Source organism: Vanacampus margaritifer, chromosome 4, assembly GCF_051991255.1.
Source record: "Vanacampus margaritifer isolate UIUO_Vmar chromosome 4, RoL_Vmar_1.0, whole genome shotgun sequence".
Taxonomy (NCBI): Eukaryota; Metazoa; Chordata; class Actinopteri; order Syngnathiformes; family Syngnathidae; genus Vanacampus; species Vanacampus margaritifer.
The window spans coordinates 26,798,209-26,814,679 of record NC_135435.1 but is presented as its reverse complement, the minus strand read 5'-3'; the positions used below and the strand labels follow the sequence as shown (position 1 = coordinate 26,814,679).

Here is a 16,471-nt window from a genome sequence, read left to right as displayed (position 1 = left end):
TAAACCCCATCAGTGCACAGCTTCAACGCATCATCAAGTCCATTCCACAATTTTACACCCAAAACTGAAACATAACTGTATTTTATGTTGGTCCTCATTTTACATTTTTCAAAGATAACAAATCCCTTGAATTTTAGTTTCCTTTTCTTAATTCAAAGAAATTCTGGATAAAAAATAGGTAGACTATTACTACATGAAAACGTATTTCCATTATTTTCAAATACATGATAACCATCAATTTTTAAAATACTAGACCCTATAAATAAGTAATTAGTTGAAACTCTGTGGCCAACTTTATTATTCTATGAGAGGTAACACGAGCGGCTTCATTTAGAAACACGTTTCTTATTTCTGAGTAGTCTTGAACGTACCCTGAGTCAGATCAAGTGAGTCGTATGCAATGGGCGGTGTTTAGTACTGGATAGACGAGAGCGACCTAGCACCACTGTTCATGTCATATTCCTGCGGCTTTATGTCACCTGTCAAAATGGACATGTTGATATTTGTCCGTCTGTATCTTTCGCGGTTATTTGCGGAAGAGTAGTGCTGATGCTGTCTGTTCCCAGCCTGTCTCAGTGAGGGTGTATGAGCGGTAAGTTGTGCTCAAGCATGAGAAGAAACTGGGCAGGGAGTTGGTAGACACCGATCGCCTAAGGGGAAGAAAGGCTGGTTAAAAACGATGTGTTACCTACGTAAATGTCATTCTGTGCGTGTGTAAACTTGTTGAATCATATTCTGAATAAACCCCATGGCTAGTCATAAATCGCTTGCTAGCAGCAGAGCGCAATCAGCAAAGGCTAACGTTAGCTTAATTCAATGAATTAAAAACGAGCCAAAATGTCCTCTCTACTGTGTTTACTTACCTTTTTGTTAAACTGCATTGTATGACATTTTACCAGCGTTAACAAGTATACCATGACTGATCCTAACCTCCATGAATTTGACAGGCTAGCTAGCATTAACGTTATGGGGGTTAGCACTTATAAGGGCGTAGTATTGTTGTTATGTTTGCTGAATTAGGACAAGAAACGTTTTCATATTAAATTGTAACAAAAAGATAAAGGAAACGAATGTCATACGGTCAGGATACATCAGATTTGTGACAAATTCTGCAGTACGTAAATCACCTGCATTTACTGTACATCTCTTCAAATGCCAAATTGAGAATATCCTCTAAACACGATTTTCATTTATGTCCCACTGTTGATTCTGTGTCGTGTGTTGTAGGCTGTCTGGGCATTAAACATGCAAATGTGTTGTGGTCCATTAAACATGTAATCTTAACTTTCTATTGTTTATGTGATTAATGTGGCTGTACATTTAAACAATGTCCACCACAAGATCCACCAAGAGGTACAGATTTTTATTTTTGAAATTATGGAACTAGAACTCCTCATTTTTGTATTGTTTGAGACATGCAAAAGAAATTGTCGAGCATCGCCCTTTTACATTTCTCAAAACTAACTTTAGCTGTGATATACTGTAGTAATAGTAGTCTATTTCCATATTGATTATTCTTGAACAGATGATTCCTAACACACGCTTGTATCTTCTAGTTTCAATGCCTTGACCAAGATGAGCGTGAAGGCCTTCGAGCTCATCCCGGCTGTGGAGCGGGACCTCCTCATGGGCGACAAGGCTCGCATCAACATTGAATGTATAGAATGTTGTGGAAAAGACTTGTATGTGGGAACCAACGATTGCTTCATCCACCACTTCCTGCTTGACGAGCTCACTTCTGCCAAAGGGAGACTGACTTACTCAGCTCAGAAACTGCTGCACAAATACTTGGGCCTTAAGAAGCCTGTGGCCGAGCTGCGGGCTGCTTCTGCTTTGGAGCGTCTCATAGTGCTTTGCGATGGAGTAGTTTTTCTTGTGGACATGGTGACGCTGGAAAATGTACCGTCAACATCTGGAGGCGGTGCCAGGATTAGAGGTGTGATGACATTTTGCATTAATGAGAATCCAGTGAATGGCGATCCATTCTGCGTGGAAATGGGTGTCCTTTCCTTAAAGCGCAGGACGGTGCAAATTTACATGGTTTATGAGGACAGGGTGCAGCTGGTCAAAGAGGTGAGCACACCGGAGCAACCCTCTGCTGTCAGTCTGGATGGTTACTTCCTTTGCCTGGCGTTGGCTACGCAATACATGATCTTGAACTACAACACAGAAGCTGCCCAAGATCTTTTCCCTTACAACAGTGAGGAGCGGAGGCCGATTGTAAAGAGGATTGCCCGGGAGGAGTTCCTCTTGGCGGCACCAGGTGGTCTTGGTAAGTTGTGTTATGATGGACTAGCTTCAATTTAATGACACTCGCTTGTTGGCTTTTAATTATTTGCATTATTCAATTAATCATGTTATTTACAACTTGCTTATAACTCACGTTTAATTTTTATTTTTACAGGCTTTTCACGTGCACACAAAAACAAAGAACCAATTTAAACAGAGCAGTACTTATAATGTGTCACTAATATCTTGAACATCTCCATCCACCCCTTTCCTGATAGGAATGTTTGCCAACGCGGAAGGGGCTTCTCAACGGGCCCCCGTCAACTGGTCCGAGAGTGTCATCGGTGCGGCCGCGTGCTTCCCATATGTGGTGGCCTTGGATGAGAGCTTCATCACCATCCACAGCATGTTGGATCAACAGCTAAAACAGACACTTTCATTCAGGGATGGACGCATTCTTCAAGATTTTGAAGGTGATTAGACAAAAATCTTTGCTGGATGTCGGATAGTGTGTGGAGCATTAGAGTTCTGACCCATCTGTGTGTTTTTTTTTTTTTTTCTCAAGGGAAGGTAATTGTGGCGTCCACTAAAGCTGTGTACGTTATGGTGCCCTTGCCGCTTGAGAGACAAATCCAGGACTTACTGGCCAGCCACAGAGTGGAGGAGGCACTTGTCCTTACAGAGGGAGCACAAAGAAATATCCCCAAAGAAAAGTTTTTGGTACGAAATAATCCATGATGATTTATTTCTCCTAACATCTGCATAGGGTAACTGTGTCCAGCATTTATTTCAGCCCATATCACAATCCTATCAATATTAATCTTATATCTCTTTTTCTACACAATTACACAGGTTTTGTACAAAAGAATCCTGCAGCAGGCCGGCTTCATACAGTTTGGCCAACTACAGTTTGTAGAAGCAAAGGAACATTTCAGGTAAATGTTTTTGTCCGTATTTTTTATGGCGTCAAAGTTGTCAGGGGCAGTCAGTTGGCTTCCTGCACATTACATTCTTTCCTACCCTCTGCAGGAAAGGTCAGCTGGATGTGCGGGAGCTTATTTCTCTCTACCCACTGCTATTGCCAGCTTCTTCCTCCTTCACACGCTGCCACCCTCCACTCCACGAGTTTGCAGATCTCAACCACCTGGCACAGGGTGATCAGGAAAAAGTGTTGAAATGCAAGAAGTTCCTAATCAGTTATTTGACAGAGGTGACAGAGAAAACCTGCATCATTTTTTATAACATAGTTTATTGTTTTTATTAAGTTTCAATGTCAAATTTGCCACCCGTTTGCAGGTCCGAAGCACAGAGGTAGTTAACGGCTGCAGAGAGGATGTGGACACTGCGTTGTTGAAGTTGTATGCTGAACAGAATCATGAGAGCCTTTTAGACCTGCTAGCATCAGACAATGCCTGCCTGCTAGCAGATTGTGTCCCCTGGCTGGAGAAATATCACAAGTGTGTATACTCTGGATGTTTTACTTTCCATCCTGCTTTTGAAAAGACAATGTAGGCGAAATGAACAAATGGATCACCCGAAACAACATTTTCCCATAAAACTGAAACTTGACTGCACTTTAGACTTCTTGTTTAATGTTTAATTTATGGGGCACCTGACTTCCCTGCAAAAAAAAGTCATCTGGAGAAATTGAATAGCTCAGTTTCATCTTTAAAGGGTGCCATTATCACAACAGTGAGCATTAAAATTCAATGCAGAGTTAATTCACGTCTATGTAAGGAGAGATGTGTTAATTCATATTTTTGTCACATCAACATCTATTATCACCCTAGTATCGGTTCTGTCAACATTTGCTAGAAAAAAAATGGTAAAGATCTTGTTTCATCGGCACCATTTTCCTTCCTCTCTGTTCCAGGTATTTTGCTCTTGGGCTGCTTTACCGTTGTAATGGTCAAGATCCGGCAGCACTTCAGGTAAGCTCAAAACAGATGTGTGACACTACACTAATGTGATAGGAAGGAATTCTTTATGCACTTTTTATTTGATTCATTTTTTTCCAGTTGTGGATTCGGGTTGCAGACAGTGAACTCCAGGACTCCACGAGACCTGATCTCTTTGAGTACATTGTAGATTTTCTCAGTTCCGCTCCTGATCTGGCCCTTGTGTGGAAGTATGCAAACTGGGCTCTACACAAGAATCCCACTGTAGGTCAAGTTTGCGGATTTCAATTTCAATCAATTGTGAAACAATGATGAGCAAAATAGATGAGTAATAGAAAACTATTGTTCCTTTAATTGTTGTTCAGTAAGGTAACAAAAATGTCAATAGATTGTGTACCTAATGATTTGGTCTCTGAATATGTCTATTTTAAACTGATCCTCTCCCATGAATATTTCTTTTGATATAGTGTAGAGGTACAGGTACATTGGTAACCCAGGCATTAATTTTTCTTCATAGACAGCCGTCCACATCTTCACTAAGAGGCCTGTTGTCAAAGCTCAGGCAGACCTGGATCCTGGTGACGTCATTACATACCTGGAAAAGCACAGGGTGGCTCTTCTTCTCTACTTGGAACACCTGGTGCTTGAAAAACGGATAGAGGTACCACTCACAAAGTCTTCATGTGATGCTGACTAACGAGATGGTTGCAGAAATAGTGACCATAGTTCATAGTAGTTCAGACCGTTAGAGAGGAGCTTTAATGTTGGTAAATTGCAGTTTTGATTCTTGTCTGTAGGAGGAGCAATTCCACACACATCTGGCAGACTTGTACCTAGAGAGGGTCTTGTCGTTACTGTCGTCGGAGTCTCCAACCAATGAAGAGCAGCTCAGCAAATCCAGAGAGAAGCTCCAGGGTCTACTCAGGGAGTCAAATCTGTACAGAGTTCAGTATCTTTTAGGTGAGATTATCATTGTGAATGCATTTTGATGAACGCATGCTTCTAGATTGAGAGCTGTTTGATATCTCTTTGACTGCCAGACGTTTTCAGAAAAGGGATGCCGTGGGTGCCAGCCGATTTTAAGCATTTTGACTGATATTTCAAGGTCCATAGAAAATTATGTGTTTGGACTATGGAAACACACATACTACCAAAAAAAGATTGGACTCTCATCTTTCATCAGAAAAAAAAAGTTTGTTTCTACCTTATTCCGTTTTTCAGTAATCAACAATAGAAAATGGTTAGTTTCACCTCTGTTTTGAAACAAACGTCTTTCAACGTCTTTGGCACTCCTCCATAGGATTTTACTAAACGTTATATAACGTTTTTGGCAGTCAAAGAGATATTATATGGGGCAACATGTTTCTTTCATTTCACATTTTTGTCATACTTAAGCCACATTATTAAAAAAAACAAATCCATCAATAGAATGTCACCCTGACAAATTTTGTTGCTGTTCAAAAACTACAGATATGTTATTATATGTCATATTTTTTTAGGTAAGATGGAAAACTGTGAGCAACTGCTGCAAGAGTGTGCAATTCTATACGGAAAATTGGAGGACCATGATAAAGCACTCCACATTTTAGTACACAAGCTGAGAGACTTCCAATCGGCGGAGGCCTTTTGTATTTGGACCTCGTCTTGTCGGGATTCTGCTTACAGACAGAAGCTGTTCCACCTCCTCCTGGGGATGTATCTTGACAAAAGCGCCACCGGGAAATCCCAGTCGGCGGTGTGCAATGACAGTGGAGCTCTAGAAATGGCAGCAGTCGACCTCCTGAATCGTCACGGAGAGTTGTTTGATCCTGTCCATGTGCTGAGGATGCTGCCGGAAGGCTGGTCGCTGCAGCTGCTGCGGCCCTTTCTGGGTCGAGCCATTAGGGCTAGTATGCATGCCTCTCGCACGTCCCAGATTGCCCTCGGGCTCGCCCACTCTGAACACCTTCAACTACTGCACGACAAGGTGAGCAGATCATTACGTACACAAAGTCCCCACATCCCTGTTCAAATGCCAGGATTTTGTGAAATTCTGTTTGTGATCACTCCAATTTAACATGAAATTGATTGTTATTGGTTAATTCTAAATATGGCCAACTGCCCAGTTATAAGAGGGTGTGCACACTTGTGCAACTACATTAGCTCATTTAATTGGCTTTTAAGACCCCTCTCTAAAATATTTATTTAATAATTTATTTATGTTCAATTGATTTGGTGCAGGTTATTACGACGGCGTATTAGGACCACGTATAAAATTTTTTTCAGAGGAGGGGTAATATTCCGAGAAAAAAACTCCCAAATTTACGAGAAAAAAACTTACGAGAAATACAAAAAGCGTACTACTCAGATGTTTGTGCCAATACTTTTCGGTCGGTTTTTCAAATAAGGAGATAGTAATCGCTTTAGCAGAGATTAACCATATGATGTTTGAAGTGTTGGGTACGGCCAGCGCAACTTTGCGAATGTCCACACCCTAAGGATCAAGCATTGAAGTTAATTTGTTGAAATGTATATTTACTTGTACATTTATGTTTCCAGAATTATTATTTACACGTTCCTACATTTTTGTATTTTTTTGTACAAGTAGTTAAGTTGATGTGTCGAATCTGCTGCTCTCGGTCATTCACTTGCATTTAGCTAATGTATGCTAGCTCCTGATTGGTTAGTGTTAGTCAGCTGATAGGGGATCAGGAAGTGTTGTCGCTCTAGCTGCTGTGTATAATGAGTAAAGTTTACATTAAGAATTAATCTGTCTCGATCCTGCCTTTTCATTTTATAAGCAGTGTCCTATTAACCACCAACGAATCCTCACAATAGACTATAGCTACGCTACGTGTATTTCTTGTAAGTTTTATTCTGGAAAATTTGCCACTTCAAAAAGTCGTAAATTTGCCACTTTATAAACTCGCAGATTTGCGAGTTTTTTTTCTCTGAATATTACCCTTATATTTTTAATAGTTTTCACTGCTGGAACACATAGCACTCACAATCTTGTTTATTTTCTCATCTAGTTGAAAGAGACAAAGAAGCCAATTGCCGTGTCTGCAAAGAAGGGATGCCACTTATGCCACAACACCTTCAGTGACACTGAAGTGGTGTGTCTGCCAGGTGGCGTGCCAGTCCATGCGCACTGTGTCGCTCAAAGAGTGAGAGACTCCCCAACAAAGAGACAATTAACTAACAGCAGCAACCACACGTGAGCGATGGCCCATCACGCAACTACGTAATCTTTGATTAGAAGCACCGGAACGAAGCGGGATGTGCTTTTGGGATGGCTAACGACGTTGGGCAAAGCATCCATTGCTGTGGTCAGTTCGCTCGTGGAATCGGCAAGAATCACTAAGACGGTGATGTGTTTGGGAGGAGAGGGAAGTGGAAGTGTGAGAGGGAGTTGATGTTGTGTGTGATGCAGTAAAACAACGTATTTTGTTTTTAAATGAGGTCAAAGCCAAATGACCCGGTCCTTAATAGTTGAATCAAAAACAAGACAAGACTCTTATGTTCATCTGGAGCTTGACTGTACATTTGTCATTTTCAGTTTCACTCAGAGTGACTGTTCTGTTGCAAAATGTTTTAATGTAAGAATATGTATTAACATGCTTACAACTCATATTGGTATTAGTCTTAATAATCTAACAAGCAACATGCAGCGAGTTGGGTACTAAATTGAAATTCATGCGACTTAAGGCCCAGTATTTAAGACGAAAAAGGCTTCTTTTTTTTTCTTTCTTTTTTTAAACAGTTTACCTTCAGCCTTAATTAAGTTCTGGTTGTTGTAATTAACAACATACATGGGTTTACTACATACATACAACATACTACATACATTAGTGTTTCATCTGGTGACTTTGATGCCTGCAGAGTTCTGCTTTCCCTGTTGATGATTCAGTTTATTGCTCACTTGTAAATAAATGATGTGCAAATTACAAAAGCTTTAATTAACAATTGGCAAAACTGGTTAAAATTCAAAGCACAATCGTAATTGTTCCTTTTGTTGTTTTTTTCAATTTCCCCCCATTTTGTATGTTCGTTGCAGAAATTTCCATTGTTGAAATGCATTCAAAATCAACCCGGCTTAACAACAAACGTAACTGGCTCCCAACATTGATTATTCATGTTATATTCTGCAGCACCTCACATTTAAAAAAGGTGAAAGTGAAATTACTTTCTTGTATTACTCAAAACACATACCGGTAACTGAGATTACAGTCATATATAACAAATAATCTGTAATGTCAAGTGAGTAATTAATTACTGTCAGAAAACAGACTTTTCATGATTTGTGATGATTGTTTGTCTTTTACTGTGGTTCAGCACAGGAGGGAATTTGTAGGAAAATAAAACCACCACTTTGATACGGAAAGAACAGGATATTTGTTTAAGCAACACAGTTCCAAATTTAAATCAATGAAAATTTATATTTGAAATGTTGTATTCTTTATTTTGAAAATTGACCATACTGTAAACCACAACACAAACTTCTAAGAAACTTCCTCGATTGCTTCTTTGAAAAATGTTTTACGGAGATATTATTGCAACCTTCAACCGTAGTCCAATATTTTGATTACAGTACTGTTTTGTTTTTTAAAGGCACAAACTAGAGTTATGCAGAAATTCTATTCATAGGATCCTTTATCATGACCTGACTTAAAATAATTGGAATTACAATAAACACATACAGTTGTATTTGATTGTTTTTTTTTTATTTACTATTATTATTATGCTGTCTTGTGTAAATAAACATTTTGTATCTCTGTCGCTTTGCAAATCAACTGCAATGGGGTTGCAGTGCTCAATCTGCAAAAGCATCCCATTTAATTCAATTTTGTTAATCTGAATTCCATTTTAAATCATGTATTACAGATGCACATGGAGTGATGGAAGTACGTGGCTTTGTCTAACACAAGGCCTTTCTTTTGTGTTAATTTAAATAATATTTAGGACTCAGGAGTTACTTTTACCATTTACTACTAGTACTACTACAACAACGATTTACACAAGTGCATGTTTCTGCATTTTGAGCATTATTTGAAATGTCACGTTGACATAAATGCTCATTTCAGATTCTACTTTACAAGTCAGTACTTTTTTCCTACTAGTGTACAGTACCTGTTAAAACGAAACTACCCGAGTAATGTAGAAAATCGTTGCGAACTTGTTTAGCTGAGTGAATTAGCGCCCCCGTTTGACCTTTCACTATAATTGCAGGCAGGTCAGGCGCTGCCTGGAGTGCCTGCAACACAAACGCCATCTTTAACTCCTGAAGCAGCGCTACTGTGGGACGAATCTGGGTCACGCGTTTCGAGACGACAACCACGTCTGGAAATCTCCACTCTTCGCCTCCTCGCTGATATTTACCAATCTCTCGACCAAATCGCGCCGTTTCATGGTCCAATGTGTTTGAGCGGTCGGGCAGCCCGAACGCAGTTTTGTTGTGTCGGACCTGGTTGACGCTGACTGATAGCTTTTTATAACAAACAGTTGACTGAGGCGAAATCAGGTAAGAGGAGAAGACCTTTGAGTAGCTGTTCTTTTTGAGAAACGGCGTTTGAAGCGACGATTTCATATGGCAGCACTATATTTTCTAGAACGTGCTATAGCTAATGGGTTGGCATGCGAGTGATCGAGCTAACTTGTGTGGTTTGCGTTACAAGCAAATTACTGATGCGGTTTGTTTTAGCCAATGCTAGACATAAGCCAAGAAGCAAAACAGAACTAAGTACATTGTTTGGTTAGCATGGAAAACAGTTTTGATGAGTCAAACATAACTTGAAGTTTATGAATTGGTCCTGAGACGTTCGTGTTTGTTGTGGCAAAAGGGAGGCGTGTCCACTCCCTTCAAAGTAATCGCTGATCATTAATCAGATGAGCCGAGTTGTTGCAAAGTGCTAACATTTAATATACAGTGTCGTGTCAATCTATTATACATCATTATTCCCAATCACCCTTCTGACTGAAATGTTACGAAAATAAGTTTACCAGAATACAAGCAAGCAAATCCATTAGTGGTAAAAATGAATAATCTTACATATTTTCTTCTCATATTATATCGTCAAATAATGTAAATTCAATCTGATGAAGAATATTTACATAAATACAGGATTTCTACTGCCCCCTCAGTCTATCTGTATGTATAATCCTCCAGGATGAAACGAGGTCTCCAGGGAACTAAACAGGAGGATGGGGGCGGCACCAGTGGCGGGTCTCTCAAGCGGTCCAGTAAACAGAGGAGGGACGCAGATCTTGATGAAGAAGTGGTCAACTGGGAATGCCTGCCGCAGGAGATCCTTCTCCACATCTTCCAGTACCTGCCTCTGCTGGATAGAGCGTATGCTTCTCAGGTACACATTTGAACAAGTCCGCAGTCAGGACAGTCAGTGGAAAGTACTTGACAGGAAGCAGTGTTTTGCCTACATTGTACTTTTACACGTTAGGTCACTGCACTCATTATTAAATAGACACAAAAAGGCATCAATGAACATAGTTTGAATGTAGAGATGGGCAGGTGAAGCTTAATGAGGTGGAGAATAACATCTTTATTCGAAAAGAAAAGAAATGCATATGTTCTGGGTTTCCTTCAACTTTTGCAGTAACCATTCGAAGCGTTGGTGCTTCATTGAAAGCGACATTAGGGACATCTAGTGGAAGAGTAAAGTCAAAGCATCTTACGTCACTCAAGAGTGAAACATTCACTCACTCTTTATATTTCAATAATAAAATCAACTAAAACGATAGTTTATACCAATAAAACCAAAAATATTGAGAGATTTGGATTTTCATGGATATTTAAATTTTCGGGTGACTTGGACTAGGATCTGATGTCATTTGTATAAATGCAGGTATGCCGGGGCTGGAACCACGCTTTTCACATGCCGGAGCTGTGGCGATGCTTTGAGTTTGAGTTGAATCAGCCAGCCAGCTCCTACCTGAAGGCCACACACCCTGACCTCATTAAACAAATCATCAAAAGGCATGCCAACCACTTGCAGTATGTCAGCTTTAAGGTATGAGCCGTCTGTGAGAGGAGAACAGATGCAGTCTCAGCTGATATTCAAGTCTTTGTCTTTCCATACACAGGTGGACAGCAGCAGAGAGTCAGCAGAAGCGGCATGTGACATCCTTTCTCAGCTCGTTAACTGTTCTCTGAAAACACTGGGCCTCATCTCCACTGCTCGGCCCAGCTTTATGGAGCTGCCTAAGGTCAGTTGACTATTCACAGGCAAAACTGCACCGTGGGAGAATTGTCATTCCTGTTGTCGTGCTCCCAAATGTTATTCTGCATCAGAAAATTGCCAACGCTATTGTGGCACATTTCATTATTTGCATTTTTGAGGCACAGTTTTGCAAAGCATAGTAGCTTAAGTCATATCACTTTAAATTGCCCCCCCGCCCCCGACATAAGTTAAAAAGCAATTCAAGTTTTTTTTACTTTATGTCTTAAAATAAAATATTAAAGAGTAGGAATGATCTATTTTTGAAATAAATTTTGCACCATGTAAATATAAATATATATATTTTTAGATTATTATTATTATTCCTGCTGCTATTATTAATTTTAATTAAGTTTTAATTTATTTAATTAAAATGATTGTTTTAAGAAAGCATGTGTGAGCAAACCAAACAATTGTTTTATTTTAATGGTATTGAAATTAAACGAATTTCAAATAAGTCATTTCAAAATAACACAATCATCAAACAAAGCATAGCATGAAAAAAAATGACGTCCTCGTCTTAAAATTTTTATTTTTATTTTTATTGTTTTTGTCCAACAGTCTCACTTCATCTCGGCATTGACGGTGGTTTTCGTGAACTCCAAATCGCTGTCCTCCCTGAAGATTGATGACACGCCTGTAGACGACCCCTCCCTCAAAGTACTTGTGGCCAATAACAGCGACACGCTGAAACTGCTGAAAATGAGCAGTTGTCCTCACGTGTCACCAGCAGGTACGGACGACAAGAACAAATTAGGGAATAAGGCCTCGTGATAAATTATCATTACCATTTGATTGATCTACAACAATTGTCGCTCTTGTTGTGCAAAATTGGTGCAGCGATCCATCTTGGCCAAATCAATTCTGTCCGGCCTGATGGCTGAACTTTTAACAAATGTAAAATGGAAGCGTTTAGTGTTTATAGGACTGCAGATTGGAAATTGAAATTGAGGTTTTTGTTTTGACAAATGTACCCGTGTTTATTTTTAACTCATTCACTGCCATTGACGGCTTTAGACGTCAAAAATTCATTAGAACTATTTCTATTACTGTAGTTAAACTTTTTTTTTATTTTTTACTTTTGTTAACAAGAGTATGGAAACCTAGAAAAAAATTATTGTACATTTAGAACAGATATAACATTTGTGAATAATCATGAGTTAACTAGTAAAGTCATGCAATAAATTAGGGAACATTTAAATCGCCTGACACCCCTAATTTTTAATAATCTTTTCTTAAAAAAAAAAAAAAGTAATTACATTTTTTGTTTTTAATAATCTTTTCTTTTTTTAAAAAAAAAAGGAAGAAAAAGAAAATATTAAAAATTAGGGGCGTCAGGCGATTACATTTTTTAATCATAATTATTCGCATGACTTCACTGGTTAACTCACGATTAATCACAAATTTTATATCTGTTCAAAATGTACAATAAACAAGTTCTAGGTTTTCTTACTCTTAACAAAAATGGGAAAAAATGGTAACTAATAGAAATAGTTCAAATTAATTTTTGACGTCTATAGCCATCAATGGCAGTGAATGAGTTAATATGCTGTCATTCTCCTCTCTCAGGCATCCTATGTGTGGCTGATCAGTGCCACGGTTTGAGAGAATTGGCTCTCAACTACCAGTTGCTGAGTGATGAGCTCCTCATCGCACTTTCCTCAGAGAAACACGTTCACCTGGAGCACCTGCGCATCGACGTGGTGAGTGAGAATCCAGGCCAGCAGTTCCATACAATCAAGAAAAGCAGCTGGGACGCCATGGTGCGCCACTCCCCGAAATTCAATCTGGTCATGTACTTCTTCCTCTATGAGGATGAGTTTGGCCCCTTCTTCCGTGACGAACTCCCCGTCACGCATCTGTATTTTGGCCGCTCGGTCAGCAAAGACGTGCTGGGCCGCGTTGGGCTCACCTGCCCTCGCCTGGTGGAGTTGGTGGTGTGCGCTAACGGGCTGCGGCCGCTAGATGAGGAGCTAATCCGCATAGCTCAGCGCTGCACGCAGCTGTCTGCCATCGGCTTGGGAGAGTGCGAAGTGTCTTGCAGCGCCTTTGTGGAGTTTGTCAAGATGTGCGGCGATAGACTGACCCAGTTATCAATCATGGAGGAAGTGCTCGTTCCAGATCACCGCTACGGGCTGGATGATATCCACTGGGAGGTGTCGAAGCATCTGGGCCGCGTCTGGTTCCCTGACATGATGCCTACCTGGTGAAAATCGTGCGAAGGGTTTGGTAGCTGCGTAGGGATTTGTTTGAGTGTTGTCGTGTGTTCTTGAGACCATTAAATGTACTGTAATACATTTGAAGACATGGAAAAAACGTCATCGATTTGGATTTAACTCATTCACTGCCATTGACGGCTATTGACGTCAAAAATTCATTTGAACTCTTTCAATTTGTTTAACATTTTTTCCACTTTAGTTAACAAGAGTATGAAAACCTAGAATTTTTTTATTGTACATTTAGAACAGATTTAAAAAAAATATGAATAATCGTGAGTTAACTATTGAAGTCATGCGATTAATTACAATTCAAAATTTTAACCGCCTGATGTGATTAAAGAAAAGATTTTAAAAAAATTAGGAGTGTCTAATTTTATAATCGTAATTAATTGCATGACTTCACGATTAATCACAAATGTTATATCTGTTCTAAATGTACAATAAAAATTCTAGGTTTTCATACTCTTGTTAACAAAAATGGAAAATAATGTTAAACTAATAGAAATAGTTCAAATGAATATTTGACATCTATAACCGTCAATGGCATTGAATGAGTTAAATATGTAGGTTCCCAAACAAATATGTAAAATTGTTTTCAAGTCTCCCATGTTGTTTGTATATATTTTATATGTATATTTATATCTCTTTAAAATGATTTGTTTTTGTTTTGACAAAACATTAAGCACTTTGTTCTCTGAGCAACTATGAGATTTGTCTGGTGTATTGCTCCTGCAGCATTTAGGGATGACATTTTCCGTGGGAGTCAACAGAAATATTTGGAATGAAGGGGACATTTTGTGGCAGTTGTAACATGTATGACATGTATTTATTGAGTAATAAACCGTAACCCTCTGAAATAATGAGAACCCTTCAAATTGGAATCACAAACTTTTTCATTTTGAACCCAGATTAAGAATCACTGATCTGGAGGCGCAGTGTGAAAGAATGTTTATCACTTTTAAATACCATCTACAGAGCACATGGAAAGATTTGCAGTGAATAACCCTTATAAGCTAATAAAGTTGTTGATGAGGTTAAGAATATGTTTCGGGGTGAATCTCAGCCGCAAACAGAATAGTATGGATTGCCGTATGTAATACTGTATGCAGTGATCACATTTATGCATGTTTTTTTGTTTGTTTTTTAAACAGTATTTCAAATTTGAGGCCTACACATATTCACTTAACTCATTCACTGCCATTGATGTCAAAAATTAATTTGAACTATTTCTATTAGTTTAACATTTGTTCCCCACTTTTGTTAACAAGAGTATGAAAACCTTAAAAAATATACATTTAGAACAGATATAAAATTTGTGATTAATTGTGAGTGAACTAGTGAAGTCATGAGATTAATTACAAAAAATTTGAATCGCCTGCGCCCCTCATTTTTAATCATCTTTTTTTAAATTTTTAATCTTTTCTTTAAAAAAAATAAAATATAACAAATTAGGGGCGTCAGGCGATTATTTTTTTAAAATCATAATTAATCCCACGACTTCAATAGTTAACTCACGATAAATCACACATTTTATATCTGTTCTAAATGTATAATAAAAAAAATTCTAGGTTTTCATACTCTTAACAAAAGTAAGAAAAAAAGTTAAACTAATAGAAATAGTTCAAATACATTTTTGACGTCTATAGCCGTCAATGGCAGTGAATTAGTTAATATCAATCTTTAGCTCTTAAGCAGCACTACATATGCAGAATTTGGCATTTTTCATTGCGTTAATAAACTACTGAGTACATCCATTATAATAAATCCCCAATATATAGTATAAGAGGTCATTTAAAAGGCAACTGGCCAGAAGCATTTGATAGCCAACATAATTCTCAATGCATGTGCTCCACACATGATATCGTCTTGTAGCTGTCAATTGATGATGCCGTTTTACTATGAGCATATTTTTGTATTTTTGAAATGTACAGTAACAATCCTCACTTTGTACATATGTTTGTACAATACATTTGAGACAATGCACACAGTTTATACGGGCCTCTAACGATACTGTATACTGTATATTGCATCATCATCTCAGGCTGAAACTGAACTGACCAACCGAACCCAGTGCCGGAATGGTGGTCACTGTTAATAAGTAGTTTGAATTTAAAAAAAATGAAATTATCCTGAATAAGTAAGTGCTCAGCTAACATTTTGGCCGATGAAACTTTATTGCTTAAGTGAGATGTTTTCATGTTTGGCTATTTTTCTTTGCAATCGAGTGGGAATACAAACTGGATTTAGTCTTAAAATACACATAGAACGTCTTTTGTCTGCGCACTAACTGAAGGACATCACCCTTGGACAGTTCAATAAAGGAACCCTTTAAATCATTGTGTTGAAACCTTCCATCCGTTATTTGTACTACCGCTTCGTCTGTTTACGGTTGACAATCAGCCTTGTATTTTATTTGAATATATTTCACAGTTGCTAACTTGCTACATAAGTACGTGTCCAGCCAGGGTACAGGACATTGGCAGTGGACTGATCTTTTTTTGTTACACAGTATGTTTTTCTAAATACATACCATGTAATAGTGGACATAAACGTTGTCACTGTAACTGTTAATCCATTGCAGCAAAGCTAGAAATGATTTAATTATCAAGGTAGTTGCATTTGTGAAAGTATTTATTTTTCAAATATTCCTAACAAAAAAAAAATGTTTGAGAAAGTATTGCGCTACGGATTATTTCCATTTGAATTATAGCCCTCACAGCTGGCATTATTTGTCTTTTTCTGTACGGTTAAATACGTTTTTCAAGGACAGTTCGATTTTTAAGCGATACGGCTCAGTTCGAAAAGGTATGACGCAATGAGTTTCTTACCATTTTACATATAAATGATTTATATGAACTTCTCAGTCCTGTTAATGTGTCATTTCCTTGAAAGATAATAAACGTGCCATTTGAAT

At 38.5% G+C, this 16,471-nt stretch overlaps 2 protein-coding genes across 2 annotated transcripts; both read left to right on the top strand.

The window, feature by feature from the left end:
* Positions 1 to 392: 392 nt before the first annotated feature.
* On the top strand, positions 393 to 8,881 carry tgfbrap1 (transforming growth factor, beta receptor associated protein 1). The gene is made up of 13 exons (XM_077564692.1): positions 393 to 592; positions 1,557 to 2,272; positions 2,508 to 2,702; positions 2,795 to 2,949; positions 3,082 to 3,164; positions 3,259 to 3,439; positions 3,526 to 3,686; positions 4,103 to 4,160; positions 4,248 to 4,391; positions 4,645 to 4,788; positions 4,925 to 5,087; positions 5,627 to 6,093; positions 7,139 to 8,881. The coding sequence occupies exons 2-13, from the start codon at positions 1,576 to 1,578 to the stop codon at positions 7,325 to 7,327; spliced, it is 2,637 nt and encodes an 878-aa protein (XP_077420818.1). The 5' UTR covers positions 393 to 592; positions 1,557 to 1,575; the 3' UTR covers positions 7,328 to 8,881.
* Positions 8,882 to 9,309: 428 nt separating this feature from the next.
* On the top strand, positions 9,310 to 15,893 carry LOC144050110 (F-box/LRR-repeat protein 3-like). Its single transcript, XM_077563082.1, has 6 exons — positions 9,310 to 9,627; positions 10,273 to 10,468; positions 10,967 to 11,131; positions 11,205 to 11,327; positions 11,900 to 12,071; positions 12,908 to 15,893. Exons 2-6 carry the CDS (start codon positions 10,274 to 10,276, stop codon positions 13,546 to 13,548), a joined length of 1,296 nt encoding a protein of 431 aa, XP_077419208.1. The 5' UTR covers positions 9,310 to 9,627; position 10,273; the 3' UTR covers positions 13,549 to 15,893.
* Positions 15,894 to 16,471: the final 578 nt, after the last annotated feature.